We start from the raw sequence: 15,894 nt of genomic DNA, 5'->3' as shown, positions 1-15,894 counted from the left end.
CCCTCAAAAATAAATAAGTGAGATCCCAGTTCCCTGACCAGGGATTGAACCTGGGCCCAGAGCAGTGAAAGCACTAAGTCCTAACCACTGGACCACCACGGAATTCTGTGAGAATATATACACAACATGAAATCTGCCATTTTAACCATTTCTAAACGTGTAGTTTGTGGAGAGTCGGACACGACTGAGTGACTAACACACACACAGACGTGTAGTTCAGTGGCTTTAAGGACATGCACATCACTGGGCAACCATCACCACCATCCTCTCGAGAGTATTTTTCCTCTTCCCAAACCGAAGCTCTGTCCCCATCAAACGGCAGCTTCCCATGCTCCTTCCCCCAGCCCGAGGCAACCACCCTCCTCCTTGCCGTCTCTGGCTTGGACTCCTCTAGGGACCTCACACAAGTGGGATCATGCACGATTTGTCCTTTGATGACTGACTTGCTTCGCTTACCTTAACGTCTTCAAGGTTCATGTGTGTTGCGGCCTCTGTCAGGATCCCCTTCCTTTTAAAACCTGAATTGTGTACGGACTGCATTTTGTTTATCCCTTTATCCACCGCTGGGCACTTGGGTAGTTGCCACCTCTGCGGCTGCTGTGAAGAGTGAGGCTAAAGATGAGGGTGCCATGCCACAAGCTGCCCCGTGACCTGCGTTCACTGTGGGCCCCCTGCCCCTGCTCAGAGGGGCTGCAGGAGTTCCTGCTCCCAGCCCTGGGGTTTCTCTCAAAGAAAGCAGTGCCAACCTGTTTCCTTTCTGGAATGCCCAGGCATCGTCCAGAATGCTGTAACACAGAGCGGAGAAGAAACAATGGCGGCCTGGAAAATGGTAAGCCAGGGCTCCCTAATGTCCATTTTCCACCGAAATAGAGTCTTAACACGCTGCTCACAGCACCAGGTGTTAGAATCAGCACCGGGTATTAGAATGTGGTCAAAATTCTGATGGAGCCTCTAGGACGTGTTAGCCCAATTACGAACACGCCCCCCCGCCCCCGCAACCCTCCTCCCCCAAATAAGAACAAATGCTAACTTGTCGAAGAGCATCGTACAGAAATATTCTTCTGGAGCCTTCTGAAATCTGGCAGGAACCACTGAGGCTTTGGCTTCCACCTTCTGAATGCTCTTCTCGACAATGACTGTTTAATAAGTTCAGCTGCTTTTCATGGACGTTTCTGCAGGTCTTTCCATGAATGTTTGAGGATGCATGTCTCCTGTTTTGTTTTGTTTTCTGGCAGGGATACATGTTTATTATTCCTCTAAAAGCAGCATGGAGCTTTTTAGTAGTCAAATTCAGTTAAAAGGAGGGAAAGTGGGCAAGAGACACAAAGAGATATTTCTCTGAATCCAGATGACAAGTAAGCACACACAAAAAAAGATGTTCAGCATCAGTAGCCGTCAGGGAAATGCAAATGAAAATGACAGCGAGCTATCTCTGCAGAATCTATCAGAAGGGTTAAAATAAAAAAGCGACAACACCAGGTGTTGAGGAGGATGCAGAGAAACTGGGTCCCTCCCCAGTCTCTGCTGAGAAAGCAGCACGATGCTGCTGCTCCAGAAAGTAGCTGGGCAATTTCTCATAAAACTAAGCATGCGATTTTCACAGACCCAGAAATTTTACTCCTGGGCATTTATTCCAGAGAAATGAAAATTTATATTCACACACACACAAAAACCTGTACACAAATACTCATAGCAACTCTTTTTGGATAAGCCCCAACTGGGAAAAAACCTCATTACAAGTATTTTCTTACATTCTGTGGGTTGTCTTTCCAGTTCACACTGTTTCAAAAAAGATATTTGAAACGGGCCTGTTTAAGTCTACCCTGAAAATCACAGCAAAGCATCAAAATGTAAAGCTTCGATTTTGAAAGCTTAAATTCTTAGAACTGAGAATGAGTTGTGGACGCAGATGCCCAGTTTTAGGGACAAAAAGACTGAAGTTTGGGCAGATCGAGTCTCACCGAAGGTCTGTGCTCATGCTCAGCACTCAGTCGTGTCCGACTCTGTGCGACCCCGTGGACTGCAGCCCGCCAGGCTCCTCTGTCCATCGGATGCTCCAGGCAAGAACACTGGAGTGGGTTGCCATGCCCTCCTCCAGGGGATCTTCCTGACCCAGGGATCGAACTTGAGTCTCCTGTGTCCCCTGCGTTGGCAGGTGAATTCTTTACCGCCGAACCACCGGGAAATCCGAAGGTCTGTACACATCCGTTAGCGGCAAAACTGAGCTTGTATTGGGGTCTTCTTCCCTGTTTTATGTTCTTTTTCTTTTTGCTTTTTGTTTTTCTTCCTTTAGATAAAGCATAGATCAACTTTCATTTCTTACTCATTTAATGGTTCCTTTTGCTGGTAATACTTGCATTTTTCTATCAGTGCGTAAACTTTTGAAATGCTTTTCTGTCTTTTCATTTACGCAAGCGATACCTTCCAGGTGTTCAGTCTGGCGGCACCTGTGGTTGTGATGGAGTTGCTCCCTGACAGCAGAAACTCAAAGGTGATGGCTTCACATGCTCCCTACATTGGCTGATTTCATGGGTACCAAGCATGGCTCTTGGGCGTGAAGTTCCCTGATGCCCTTGTTCTGATTTCTGATGTGTAAGTAGTGTCTAGAGCAGAACTTCTGAAATTGTATGTGCACGTGAGTCCCCTGGGGATGTGATGAGATGCAGACTCTGATTCCCTAGGCCTGGGGTGGAGCCCAAGATGCTCTCTTCCTCATAAAATGTTCAGGGACCAGCGGTATCAATATCATCCGAGAAAGAAAGAAAGAATCGCTTAGTCGTGTCCAACTCCTTGAGACCCCATGAACTGTAGCCTACCAGGCTCCTCAGTCCATGGACTTTTCCCGGAAAGAGTACTGGAGTGGGTTGCCATTTCTCAGAAATGCAGAATCTTGGACCCCAATCCTGACCCAGGGATAAGGAATCTGCATATTAACAAGATCCCTGGGAGATTCAAGGGCACATCTGATACAGAGAGAGGCTGCTCAGGGGTGCGTATCGGTACAGTCACTGCAGGAGCTCCGAGCTGCAGGTGAAGATTCAGACAACACCTGCACCCAGGTTCTGCCGGGAGCCCTGGTGGGTCCTGGTGCCCCTGGCAGGCTTTAAGATCAATCTGGGTCATTTGTGCTTTTTTCCTTTCAGGCCACCTTGGGGACCCACCACTGCTCCTCCTCCTTCCCTTCCCTCCCTGGTGGTCTGTTTCCTGACTGCATAAATACCTCCCAACTCCGCTGTGGTCCACTGTGAACCCTTCCTAGTTAATAGGCATCTGTTTTGTGCAGTGGGCCTTCTCCCCATCTTACAAGCTGTGTTCTCACTAAAGTCCCAGGGACCCCAGGCACAGATGGGGTCTGGCGGGCAGGATTCCAGGACATTTTATTGACCTCCAGCTGCCCTAAGGCATCTGACAGCAGCATCGCATTTCAGCTGCCAGCATCCCTCCCCTGCACAGAAGTCGGGGCCTGGGCTTGAGGGTATTGTGAGGAGAGAGAGGCCATTTGGCTCATAGAATCTTAGGAGAGTTTATGGACCTAATAATGCCAGCAGGAGAGCTGGCTGAAAGCACCATAGTGTACCCAGCTCATCTCCAAGAAACCAACTTTCAAGAAGAGTTTATTGGCCCCAATACACCATCTCCCCCATTCTCTTGGTTTGGCTTCCTCTTATCACCAAGACAATCTCCATTCCACATGGATTCACCAAGGCAACAGGAAGGAAGGCTTTAAAAGACGCATTCTATTCAAGGGACCTTCGCTCTTTCCTCCTCGGTCAATGGAAGTCATTAGGATTTAGCATTTCCCAATTAAGTACGTCAGCTGGGACGTGTGTGCTTGTTCACGTACATCTAGATACGACAGTGATGATGGTTTGATAAGGTAACACTCATATTCTAATGTAATTGGCCAAGGCAAAGAGAAAACAATGGGCAAACACAGATTAATTTAGTTTAGGGCAAGGCTTGTTGAATCCTCAGTTCTTTTTTGTTTTAAAGAGACAGTTTTTAAGATTTATTTTATCTTTATTTATTTTTGGTGGTGCTGGGTCTTCATGGTTGCACTCAGGCTTTCTCTAGTCGTGGAGAGCAGGGGCTTCTCTCTAGTTGAGGTGAACGGGCTTCTCGTGGCAGCCGCGGCATCTCCTGTTGGGGAGCACAGGCTCCAGGGTGCGCAGGCTTCCGCGGTGGCCGCCCTCGGGCTCAGCAGTTGTGGCTCGAGGGCTCTAGAGTGTGCTGGCTTCGGCAGCTGTGGCGCATGGGCTTAGCGGAATCTTCCCGGATCAGGGATCCGACGCGTGTCACCTGCATTGGCAAGTGGGTTCTCATCCACTGCACCGCTGGGGAAGTCCTCCTCAGTTCTGAAAAGGAGAGGAGGAAAAGGAGGAGATGTCAGGCTTTCCACTCGTTTGTGTTTTCGCCAAATCCATTTGACTATTAAGCCTGTCTGGTTAATATCACATTTCTTGGAATGTTGGGTCTTTGCAGCCTTCACTCATGGATATTTCTCTGTGTGTAAATGATCAGAGAAGTTAAAACCAGGTACGCACCTTTCCTCAGTGCATAACCCCCTCCCACCCAGCACTCCATCTTTCTCCATTACAGCTCATACCCCTGTGGTAAAGTGGGGGCATCCTTAGGGGGGACGGGAGAGTGGGCTTGCAGTGGAGTCTGCACTTGCTTGTCAGTCTTCTGTCCTCAGAGATGGGTCTTATCTTCTCCCCACCTTGTGCATCCCCTGTTGCCTACTGGAAGCAGGACGGTCCTTAGAGTGTCTGGACTCAAGGAGAGACATTTAGATGGATTCATCCATTCCGGATTCTCTGTGCCAAAGGTCTGCCTCTTCTGTGTCTTGCATGGGGATGGCCCCAATAGAGCACCCGTGTCAAGCATCTCCTCTGCATCCTGTGATCCCGTTATGGAGCATGTGGGAGGGTAGAGCACCATCCAGGAGGTAGGAGCGGGTACAGGCAGAGACTGGTTACTGTCGGTCTCTGCCCCTTGAGCCGGTTGCACTGTACAACCAGCTCCACTGCTTTTGAGGGACTCCCTCTAAAATGCTATCCTCGAACATATTTTCAGACCTTGCAGAGCATTGTCAGGTGGGGACTTCCTACCTCTTGTATTCATAGTTTGAAAGTCCTCCCACCATCACCTCATTTTTAAAAACAAATTTGTTTCATTGTTGTAAGAACACTTGCAATCTACCCTTTTTAAGCAGACAACATGGTCTTGTTGGGCTTCCCAGGTGGTTCAGTGGTAAAGAATCTTCCTGCCAATGCAGGAGACACAAGAGATGCAGGTTCAGTCCCCGGGTCGGGAAGATCCTCTGGAGGGGAGCATGGCAACCCACTCCAGTATTTGAGACTGGAGAACCTCACAGACAGAGGAGCGTGGCGGGCTGCACTCCACAGGGTCGCACAGAGTTGGACAGGACTGATGGTGCTCACACGCGCAGAGTCTTGTTGACTGTGAGTAGGATGCTGTGCACCCGGTCTCTAGAGCTTATTCATGTTGCTTCACTGAAACTTTACATCTGTTGATTAGCGGCTCCCCTTCCCCCTCCCCACTCAGTGCCTCATTTTGATGCAAATTCAGGTGTTTGCCAGTGATCCTGCTCAGCGGGGGGCAATGGTATCCTCGGTGACCATCACAAGTAGGACACCCAGTGCCCTATGGCAACTTCTAGGGAACCGCCTCTCAGAGGTGTCCATCTCGCCAGAGAATGCAGGGAATGGGAGTCTGAGTGAAGCTCTTTCCTTGCTCTTAAGGTTGTTGTTCAATGGCTTAGTTGTGTTTGACTCTTTGTGACCCCATGAACTACAGGATGCCAAGCTTCCCTGTCCATCACCATCTCCAGGAGTTTGCTCATGTGCATCGAGTCGGTGATGCCATCCAGCCATCTCATCCTCTGTCGTCCCCTTCTCCTCCTGCCCTCAATCTTTCAGCATCAGGGTCTTTTCCAATGAGTCAGTTCTTCGCATCAGGTGGCCAAAGAATTGGAGCTTCAGCTTTAGCATTAGTCCTTCTGATGAAGGTAATGGGAGTTTATTTCAACCCTTTCCTGACCATGACTTCCTTGCCCCTCCCTCTTTCCCTTTGTGTCTGGCGTGGTAGGAGGGACTGGAGCCTTTTTACACATCACAGCACAAGCATCGCGGCCTGCCTGCTTTCCCATTGTGAGTGAGCCCAGAGAGGGTGGAGCCAGGGCGGAACTGGGGCCCCTCCAAAGGCGTCTGCAGACATGGATCCTTCAGATGTCTCCAACAGGGCCTGGCTCTCCCGCTGTTGCTCCCACCTGTCCTTGGCCAGTTTCCAGGATGGCAGAAATGATGGACCGGCATCCTCTGCTGGGGAGTCCATGACCCAGGGTATCTCACCCCTGGAGGGCTGGCAGGAGGCCACAGCCCCATAGTCTATGATTTTCACTCCCCGCTACTTTCTGCTTCCAACTTTCTATGCATGAAACGTTGACCCAGCTGGGCCACTTTTGAGAACCCATCCAGCAGAAACAGACGAGGCACCGAACGAGGCTAAGCTTGAGATGGTATTTGTCGTGGCAGCATCGTGGTGGCCCAGATGGTCAGCTGCGGCCAGCTGATGCTACTACTGCTGAGATAAAGAACATGTCCTTCGGTTGCAGGGGGAATGGCCGGCAGCAGTCTTCTGGGTCCATCTTTTAAGCCAAAGTCATGGTCCTCACATGGGGCTTCCCAGGTGGCGGTAAGTGGTAAAGAACTCGCCTGCCAATCCAGGTAGACATGACAGACAGGGATTGGATCCCTGGGTGGGGAAGATCCCCTGGAGGAGGGCATGGCAACACACTCCAGTCAGTATTCTTGCCTGGAGAATCCCATGGACAGAGGAGCCTGGTGGGCTAGAGTCCATAGGGTTGCAAAGAGTTGGACATGACTGAAGCAACTTAGCATGCATGCGTGGTCCTCCTGGGCAGACTCTGGCCAACAGTAATGATCGAGGAGAAGAAGTTAGTGACTGAAGACCTGCTGAGACACACAAGTAGGACGTTGGAATATTCTTGCACAATATCCTATCGGACAGGTGAGGGCTCGGCTGGGACCACAGCACTGGGCAGTCAGCTGAGACCCTCTGTTGCACAGCAACCTCACACTCTGAGTTGTCCCCTGTGGCCAGGACCCGCCTTTGGCCCAAGTCCATCCAGTGCTCAGTCAGCTCACACTGGAGAACCACTTTCATCAGGAGGTCAGTAGCAGCCTGTGCCATGCACGAAAATAGGTCCAAAGGGATTGCGGGTTCAGTAGTCATCTCTTCTCACTCATGACCATTCTTCCCTCCCTTTTCCACATGTACTTGTCTGTCCCTGAAATGTTCCACAGTCCCCAGGAAGGGATAACCGCATGATGGACATTTCCTATGAATGTTTGCAGAATAGATGAGCTGGCAGGGATGGGCTGAGGAGTGGAGGTCACCCAAGCAGGCAAAAAAAAAAGGGGGGGGCATTCTTTGAATATTTGTACATTTGCTTATTGGAGATGGCAGAATAGCCTGCATTCTATTCGTAAACCAAGATACTTATTCATAGGTATGATACTTATACGTATGATACTTATTCATATGTACTCAAGATACATGCCTTTACGTTTAGAATAAGAGATTTCCGGCATGGCCTGGGCTTAACAGAGCATGTTCCCCGTCCCAAACTGACTAAGAGCAGTGCTGGCCATGCTCCACTTGAGGGCACTGTGGTCCCAGGGTTGTTCTGGTGTCCCTTCAGCTGGATCCCTGGGCAGGTGCCTGACTGGTCCAGCTCCATCAAACTCCCAGTGCGCTCCTTGAAGAATGGGCGAGGTCTCCATCCTCACTGGGGACAGAAGCCTTGAGCTGAGTGCTTGGTTCTTCGCGGCTGGCTTTGCACAGAGCCCCGGCTGTTGAGGCCGTTGGAGAAGCGATGCCAGTCTCTGCAGGGGTGGCGAGCCCTCAGCTGCCATCCGCACAGGGGTGCCTGTCCCAGTTCAGTTGCTTACTGGTCGGAGAGAGGCTGGGTCCACCTTCCGCAGAGCTGAGGGTCTGGGGCAGAGCGCCCCTTGGTGCTGGCCTGCAGCAAGCTTCACCGCGCAGCCTCGGGAGCCAAGCCCGCGAAGCCGCAGCAGAAACCTGTCTGCTCAGGTTGCCATCTTAGTGTCGGCTGACTGATTGTGCCCCCTTTTCCCGGGACCAGCAGAGAGGGCAGGAACGGGCTTCACCAAGGTCGGGTGCCACCTGTGTCCGGATCTGGAGCCTTTGGAGGACAGCGAGGCCCGTCTGTAGGTGCAGGCCGAGCCCACACAGCTCGTACGCTCTCCCGCCACCGGACACAGCACCATCGTGCTCCAGGGATGAACATAAAACCTCTGTCATCCTGTGTCCCTTCAGCTCATTACCATAAACACTATTAAATCCTGGAAGCACAATAATCCCTTCCCTGTGTATGTGTGAGCATGTATTATGCAAGATTCAAAGTCACTTGATGCCAGGAGGACAGTAAAGAGACTCTCTGCATAGGGCAGAAATAATTTGCAAGACCAACTTGGGGTAGAGGGTTCTCAAATGAACTCTGGTGGTCCCACAGCTTTCAGAGGGCCAGGCAGGCACCCCCTTTGAAGAGCTGTGTAACAAAAGGCCCTGGCTGGGGGCATTATAATTTGCTCTAACCAGTTCCAAAGGACTCCTATTTTCAATGATGTATAGAGACATACTAATGTCACAGGACGTGGGCATTGTACATAGTATAAATACACACACAAAAGCTATGCGAGGGTATTTTGGATGTCTGGTTGGGGCGGATGTAATTAAATTTACCTTCGAGAACACTTTGAAGTCTGTGGCTAACTGTTTTATATAAAGCTAACATTCCCCATCAGCTCATCCTTCAGTTGTAGAATTCTCGCAAATTGGGAAAGTTGCTGAGGCAGAATCAATTAGTTTCCACTTGGAGTAAAATCTGTCCTTTAGGACGGAGGCTGTCATCCCCACTCTGGCTGTTGCAGGTCACCTGGGGGGGTGACCTGCTGTGTTCAGGGAGCCGTGGGAGCCCCCAGGACCTGGTGTGGATCTAGGCACTGAGCCCTGCACCCTTCTGTGTGCCGTGGGGAGACCAAGGTTTCTGCTTGGCACCAGCTTCTGCTCAGGCCCAGCCCTGCTAGGGTACCACCCAAGGAGACCTCCCCACCACTGAGCCCCATGAACTGGGCAGCCTGGCTGGTGAGGAAAATGTCAAATCTCACTGGGTGGATGATGTTGGAAGTGGCCCGTGCGTGCCACACCCAGAGCAGAAGTCCAGCAAGTGGGCTGCTTCTTTCTTTTTTGTTTCCTCTTGTATTTATTCATTTATTTTTTATTGCAGTATAGCTGATCGAGAGGATTGTGTTAGTTTCAGGTCTATGGCACAGTAATTCAGTTACTTATATACATGTGCTAATTTGCTTCAGCTGTGTCCGACTCTCGCGATCCTGTGGACTGTAGCCCACCAGTTTCCTCTGTCCATGGGATTCTCCAGGCAAGAATACTGGAGTGGGTTGCCATTTCCTCCTCCAGGGGATCTTCCTGACCCAGGGATTGAACCCGAGTCTCTCATGTCTCCTGCACTGGCAAATGGGTTCTTTACCACTAGAACCACCAGGGAAGCCCCATTCATATACATCAGCTCAGTTCAGTCACTCAGTCGTGTCCAACTCTTTGTGACTGCATGGACTGCAGCATGCCAGGCCTCCCTGTCCATCACCAACTCCTGGAGTTTGCTCAAACTCATGTCCATCAAGTCGATGATGCCATCCAACCATCTCATCCTCTGTTGTCCCCTTCTCCTCCTGCCTTCAATCTTTCCCAGCATCAGGTTCTTTTCCAAGGAGTTAGTTCTTGGCATCAGGTGGCCAAAGTATTGGAGTTTCAGCTTCAGCATCAGTGCTTCCAATGAACATTCAGGGCTGATCTCCTTTAGGATAGACTGGTTGGATCTCCTTGTAGTCCAAGGGACTCTCAAGAGTCTTCTCCAACACCACAGTTCAAAAGCATCAATTCTTTGGCGCTCAGCTTTCTTTATGGTCCAACTCACATCCATATATGACTACTGGAAAAACCAGAGCCTTGACTACATGGACCTTTGTTGGCAAAGTAATGTCTCTGCTTTATAATATGCTGTTTAGGTTGGTCATAGCTTTATGTACATATATTGATGTAATTCAGTTATTTATATACATATATCCGTTTTCAGATTCTTTTTGCTTATAGTTTACTACCAATATTAATATAATTCCCTGTGCTATACAGGAGGTCCTTGTTGGTTATGTCTTATATATATATATTGTGTGTGTGTGTGTTAATCCCAAGCTCCTAATTTATCCCTCTCCTCCTTCATTCTCTTTTGGTAACCGTAAGTTTGTTTTCTATGTCTGTGAATGTCTTTTTGTTTTGCCAATAAGTTCATTTGTATCCTTTTTTTTTTAGATTTCACAAATATGTAATATCATATGGCATTTGTCTTTCTCTGTCTGGCTTACTTCACTTAGTATGATAATCTGCCTCAAATTGCATTATTTCCTTCTTTTTTATGACTGAGTAATATTCCATTGGTGTTGGAGAAGATTCTCAAGAGTCCCTTGGACTGCAAGGAGATCCAACCAGTCCATTCTGAAGGAGATCAGCCCTGGGATTTCTTTGGAAGGAATGATGCTGAAGCTGAAGCTCCAGTACTTTGGCCACCTCATGCGAAGAGTTGACTCATTGGAAAAGACTCTGATGCTGGGAGGGATTGGGGGCAGGAGGAGAAGGGGACGACAGAGGATGAGATGGTTGGATGGCATCACTGACTTGATGGACGTGAGTCTGAGTGAACTCTGGAAGTTGGTGATGGACAGGGAGGCCTGGCGTGCTGTGATTCATGGGGTTGAAAAGAGTCGGACATGACTGAGCAACTGAACTGAACTGAACTGAATATTCCATTGAGTTGGTGATGAGTTGGTGGCTCAACAGACACGAGTTTGAACAAACTCCAGGAGATGGTGAAGGACGCAGGAGCCTGGTGTGCTGCAATCCATGGGGTCGCAAATAATCAGACACAACTTAGCGACTGAACAACAACATTTTATTGTATATATGTACCATATCTTCTTTAATCCGTTTGTCTGTTGATTGGACATCTCTGCAAGTGGGCTTCTAAAGTGCTGGCAACACCTCCCCTTCGAATCCTGGATGGTGAGCAAAGTGCCTTTATAGTATTTGTGTCATAACTCAATGAAATCTCAAATGCACATCCCCTCTCAGGAGTGTTCACATTTTGATAAAAGGCTATTGGGACGTTCTCCTTCAGAAGAAAGACTAAAGGCAATTTCAGGTGGTGAGAGTGCGTCTCTGCTGAGTTACTTTAGTAGTGGCTGACTCTGCAGGGGCAGATGAATATCGACCCTGCTCTCCAGGGTGAGGAAGACTTCTCACCAGGCAGGGCTCCAGCCCTGAATCTGTAATTCTGGGACATAAGATCAGCCAGGATGTTCAGAGAATCCCGTGCAGAGCACGGCAGTTCTGACTCCAGCTGTTTATCTTCTTCATCAGCACTGGGTCAGCTTCTGTTGGGGTAGCCCTCGCCTGACCCCAGCACGCTGCTCTGTTCGCTGTAGAGATACTGAATATTGGGCTGCAGGCAGAGGACCCAGCCTTGCGAGGCTGCGGGTTCTTCCCTCGGGGATGCGTCTGAGCCCAGGTGTTTAGGAGTCGGGTGAGCCTGGCCACAGTCCTCTTATTACCAGTGACCCTGATGACTGCCACGGGTTAAGGCTTACAGAGCTCCTTCTCTGGAGTGCTTCCATCCCAAGGGCATCAGGAACTCAGAGCTAGAAGGATGTTTATGAGGCTCACCCCCAGGTCTTTCATAGATGAGGAAACACACGTGGCTCCCTGGGGACCCCCAAGACGGGCCCTGCACCACCGGTGTTCAGCTTCCCTCCCCGTCCCCCGAGTCGTGGTGTGGTCTGGTGGTGTCTGGAGGAACTCTGTGACTTTGGGAAGGTTGACAACCTCTCTGAGCTCCGCGTGGAGAGCGGGGAGTCTGGTTTGGGTTTTTTGTGGCCGCGCTCTTCTGAGCAGCCCTTCCTGTTCCCTGTGCAGTGGGGAGCCCATGGGGGGCCAAGTCAGCCTTTCCTGCTGCAGCAGGAAGCCCTCAACCCCCTCCCATGGGGATCAGGAGGCGGATGTCTTCACCATGCACTCGCCCAGTGCAGCTCGTAAACACACTGCGCGGCCCAGGAGCGCCTGCGGGGACGCCTCCCTCTTGTGCTGCTCTCGAGGGGAGCCCTGAGGCTCAGGGATGCCAGCGTCTGCCATCAGCCCTGCTGAGAGAGTGGGGGCCATGGGGGTGTGTGTGTGCACGTGTGCACGTGCGCGTGTGCTCGTGGGTGTGTGGGTGTGCATGGGTTTATAGGGGTGGGGTGTGCACATATGCGAGTATCCGTGCACGTGTGTTTTCTGTCTATCCGTGTGTTTGTGTGTGTGTGCATGTGTGTGTGGCTCGTGTGTTTCTGTGTGCCGTGTTATGTGCTGTGTGTGTGTGGGTGTGTATGGTTGGACTGGCTCAAGGTCACCCAGCTCGCTTGTGAGTCGGGACTCAGCCTGGCCCAGATCACGGGGCTTTTCAAGAAGCCATGGCCCTCCTCCCAGATGCCGGCTGATCTCCTTCCAGATGGGCCGGGAGATACCTTCGAACAGGCTGGAGTGGTGGTCTCTCTACCCAGGGGCTCTAGAGATGAGCCCATGGTGTCCCTGAGAGGGCGACAGAGGCCTCCCGGACCCCAGACGGGCCCACAAGGGAAACGGTCAAGGGGAAGGGCTGGGGGTGGGGGTGGGGGTGGGGGTGGGGGTGGGGTCTTGGCTTCTTCAGGTACATCCCGGCTCTGGGGAAGCAGGGGCATCCCAGGGCAACCGCCCATCACGTCACCACACTGCACTGTTTTCTCAGGAAGCCGGGGACCTGCCATGGAAGAGCAGGTGGTGCTCACGGAGACCTCACCGGGTGCCCGGCTCTGCTGGGCACCTTGGTCAGAGCTGGGATCGCTCGTCACTGCAGTTCCACGAGGCAGAGACCAAACTCCTGCCCGAAGAAGACGTGGAGGGTACAGGGCCAGGAAGGGCGGGGGGTCAGTCAAGCCCTTTGCTCTAAACCTCTAGAATTGATGGTAGAGACAGAATTTCTAAGATGCTTAATCTCTAGGCCAAAAGAGAGACCCTGTCCGTTTGCCATGGGGAGGACCTGGGCGAGCTGCCCTGTGTGAAGAGAGAGACTGCCGAGGAAAGTCCAGTGGGTGTGGGCTGGGGGAGTTGGAGGGTGGGTGTGAGTGTGAGGGCAGAGTAGGGGGGCAGAGGCCAGAACTCCTGGAGGCAGACTCCTGGGCTCTGGGTTATAGCCCCAAAGCCCAGTATGCGAAGTGCACTGTGAAATGTCTGCGAGGCAATAAACCCATAGGGAGTGCATTCCATGTGCCAGGGGCCCTAAATATGCCGTCTTAGGTAGTTATATGGGCAGTAAGTGCAGCCGTTTTGAAGAGCTAAGGAATCAGACAGACCTGCCATATACTCACGGAATCTCAGATTCTCCATCCAGAAACGGTTACTAAGGCTGGATCCCTTAGGCTAAGTCTTAGGGTGGGTGCCCCGGTCCCCACACCTCTTGTTCGGATCTGGCTCCATGCAGCCAGTACGTAAGTCTTTTATTGATGGCCCCTCCCCTCTAAACTGCAAAGCAGTTCACTTGAGCCTCTTGGCACATAGAAGGTGCTCAATAATAGACTTGGAGAATGAACCCCCAATCCCTGCGTGCTGCAACCGTGTCTTCTAATGACTGGGGATGGATAAGGGGACCACACACCAGTGGATGAGTGATTCTAACAGTGCGTGGTGCCAAGTCCCTCAGTCGTGTCCAACTCTTTGCGACCCCGTGGACTGTAGCCCGCCAGGCTCCCCCGTCCATGGGATTCTCCAGGCAAGAATACTGGAGTGGCTTGCCATTTCTTTCTCCAGGGTATCTTCTCCATGTAGGGATCAAATCTTTGTCTGCCTCATGCGTTGGCAGGTGGGTTCTTTCCACTAGTGCCACCTGGGAAGCCTAGTGGTGCAGGGAGACGTATTTTGGGTCAAGATCCCTTTGATTTTCCAAACCTTACTGTTGAAGTAGCTGCTCTCTTGGTTTCAAATCCACTGGTCTTTTGTGGTTTCTCTGTGCTTGTTAGCATCATTTGCTGCTGCTGCTGCTAAGTTGCTTCAGTCGTGTCCGACTCTGTGTGACCCCATAGATGGCAGCCCACCAGGCTCCCCCATCCCTGGGATTCTCCAGGCAAGAACGCTGGAGTGGGTTAGTATCATCTACGCTTCTCTTAAAATTCTTCAGACCTGCAAGGGCACCAGAAGCCACTTCTCTAAGTAGGCTGGGCCGCTTAAAGTCATTAGTGGCTGAAGCTACTGTCAGTCTTTGAAATAGCCATGTGACACCATGCACAATTACTGTCTTCATATCACACATGGATGGGGCATTAGGAAGAACCTTGAAAATGGTTTCTGGAGCACTGTGCACTTGAACTTTGCAGACGTGCTAAGCTATATCCTACTCTTTGAGGCCCCATGGACTGTAGCCCACCGGGCTCCTCTGTCCACGGGCTTCCCCAGGCAAGAATACTGGAGTGCGTTGCCATTTCCTCTGCTAGGGGATCTTCCCAACCCAGGGATCGAACTCGTGTCTCCTGTTTGGCAGGTGAGTTCTTTAGCATCTTTGCCACCTGGGAAGCCTCAGCGTTAGGGTGTCCTAAACCTTCTAGTTCTGGACGGAGGTGTGTGTTTAAGGACCGACGGCCTCAGGAACATGCTCAAAAGAATGCTGAGTTAGCCTGCAGTGGTTCCGGGTCCAAAAACAGGGCAGGCTGAGGGCAGAGCCACCGAGAGCTTTAGTTCCACTTTAGTCAGATTTCATTGCACAGACACTCCCTTTACTGTCTCCTTCACTTAAGAACGTGCTCGGGAGGGGCGAACTGTCACATCACGGCCCAGGAACAGCTCAGGCCCCAGCTCAGAAGTGTCCGTTTGTCCTTCCTTCCCGCAGTCCCTTCCTCCTTGCCCTCTCTGCACACTTTTATGTTCCTTTCCTCCCATCAGTCAAGGCTGTCATTTCTCTGCATCAGGTAAGAACAGGGGTTGTAGCACACGGCTGCATCATTTTCCCAGGAAGACCTCGGATTTTAAACATGGACTGTGGGGCTTCTCTGGTGGCCCAGTGGTTAAAAATCTGCACATCCATTGCATGGAGCACAGGTTTGACCTCTGGTTGGGAACTAAGATCCTGCATGCTGAGTGGTGTGGCCAAAAAGTAAGGAAAAATAAATTAAACACGGATCCCTTACGGTTTGATGAGCTGGCCAGTGGACGATGATGTAGTGATTCTCATGGCTTTATAACCTAGATTCTATTATTTGCAATGAACACCAAACCCTAGAGCCTTGAAGTTCTCGTCTGGGGTCAAAACCAAGGGTTTGCTCCCATGACACATGAAAAGATGGGGATCACCCTGGAGAGATGAAGGTTTCCCTGCTCTCTGGGCTCAGAGTGGGGAGTCTGTCCAGCCCTCAGGCCTCTTGGAGCCTTGGCCAGACATGGTCTGGGGTGGTTAAGGGGTCAGCAGGCTGACAGGCTGAAGTAGGGGTTCTTTTGGCAAATCTATGGCGGTGCACTTGGTTTGTTCAAGAGAACAGATTCAGTGACTTTCCAGTTTGTACAGAGCAGATTCGGTGCATGCGGGCCCAGGGCTGTCTCTTTCTCTCCTCATCTGTGTCCATGTCCTGTAGAGACGCAGGCTGAGGGGTCTGTGCTCATGGCCAGGAGATGTCTGGGAACCACTGCCCATTTTGGACA

General features: G+C 51.0%; 1 protein-coding gene across 1 annotated transcript in view; it reads right to left on the bottom strand.

Annotated features, from left to right (window-relative positions):
• Positions 1-4,242: 4,242 nt before the first annotated feature.
• IQCA1 (IQ motif containing with AAA domain 1) overlaps positions 4,243-15,894 on the bottom strand; it is a 195,052-nt gene continuing 183,400 nt past the window's right edge. The window contains exon 19 of the mRNA XM_060399176.1: positions 4,243-4,355. Coding sequence (XP_060255159.1) covers positions 4,350-4,355 — 6 coding nt within the window. The 3' untranslated portion in view covers positions 4,243-4,349. The remainder of the gene's footprint in view (positions 4,356-15,894) is intronic.

This window comes from Ovis aries, chromosome 1, assembly GCF_016772045.2.
Source record: "Ovis aries strain OAR_USU_Benz2616 breed Rambouillet chromosome 1, ARS-UI_Ramb_v3.0, whole genome shotgun sequence".
In the NCBI taxonomy this organism is placed as follows: domain Eukaryota; kingdom Metazoa; phylum Chordata; class Mammalia; order Artiodactyla; family Bovidae; genus Ovis; species Ovis aries.
Note: the sequence above shows the minus strand (reverse complement) of the source record. Positions and strands in the feature narration are given on the sequence as shown.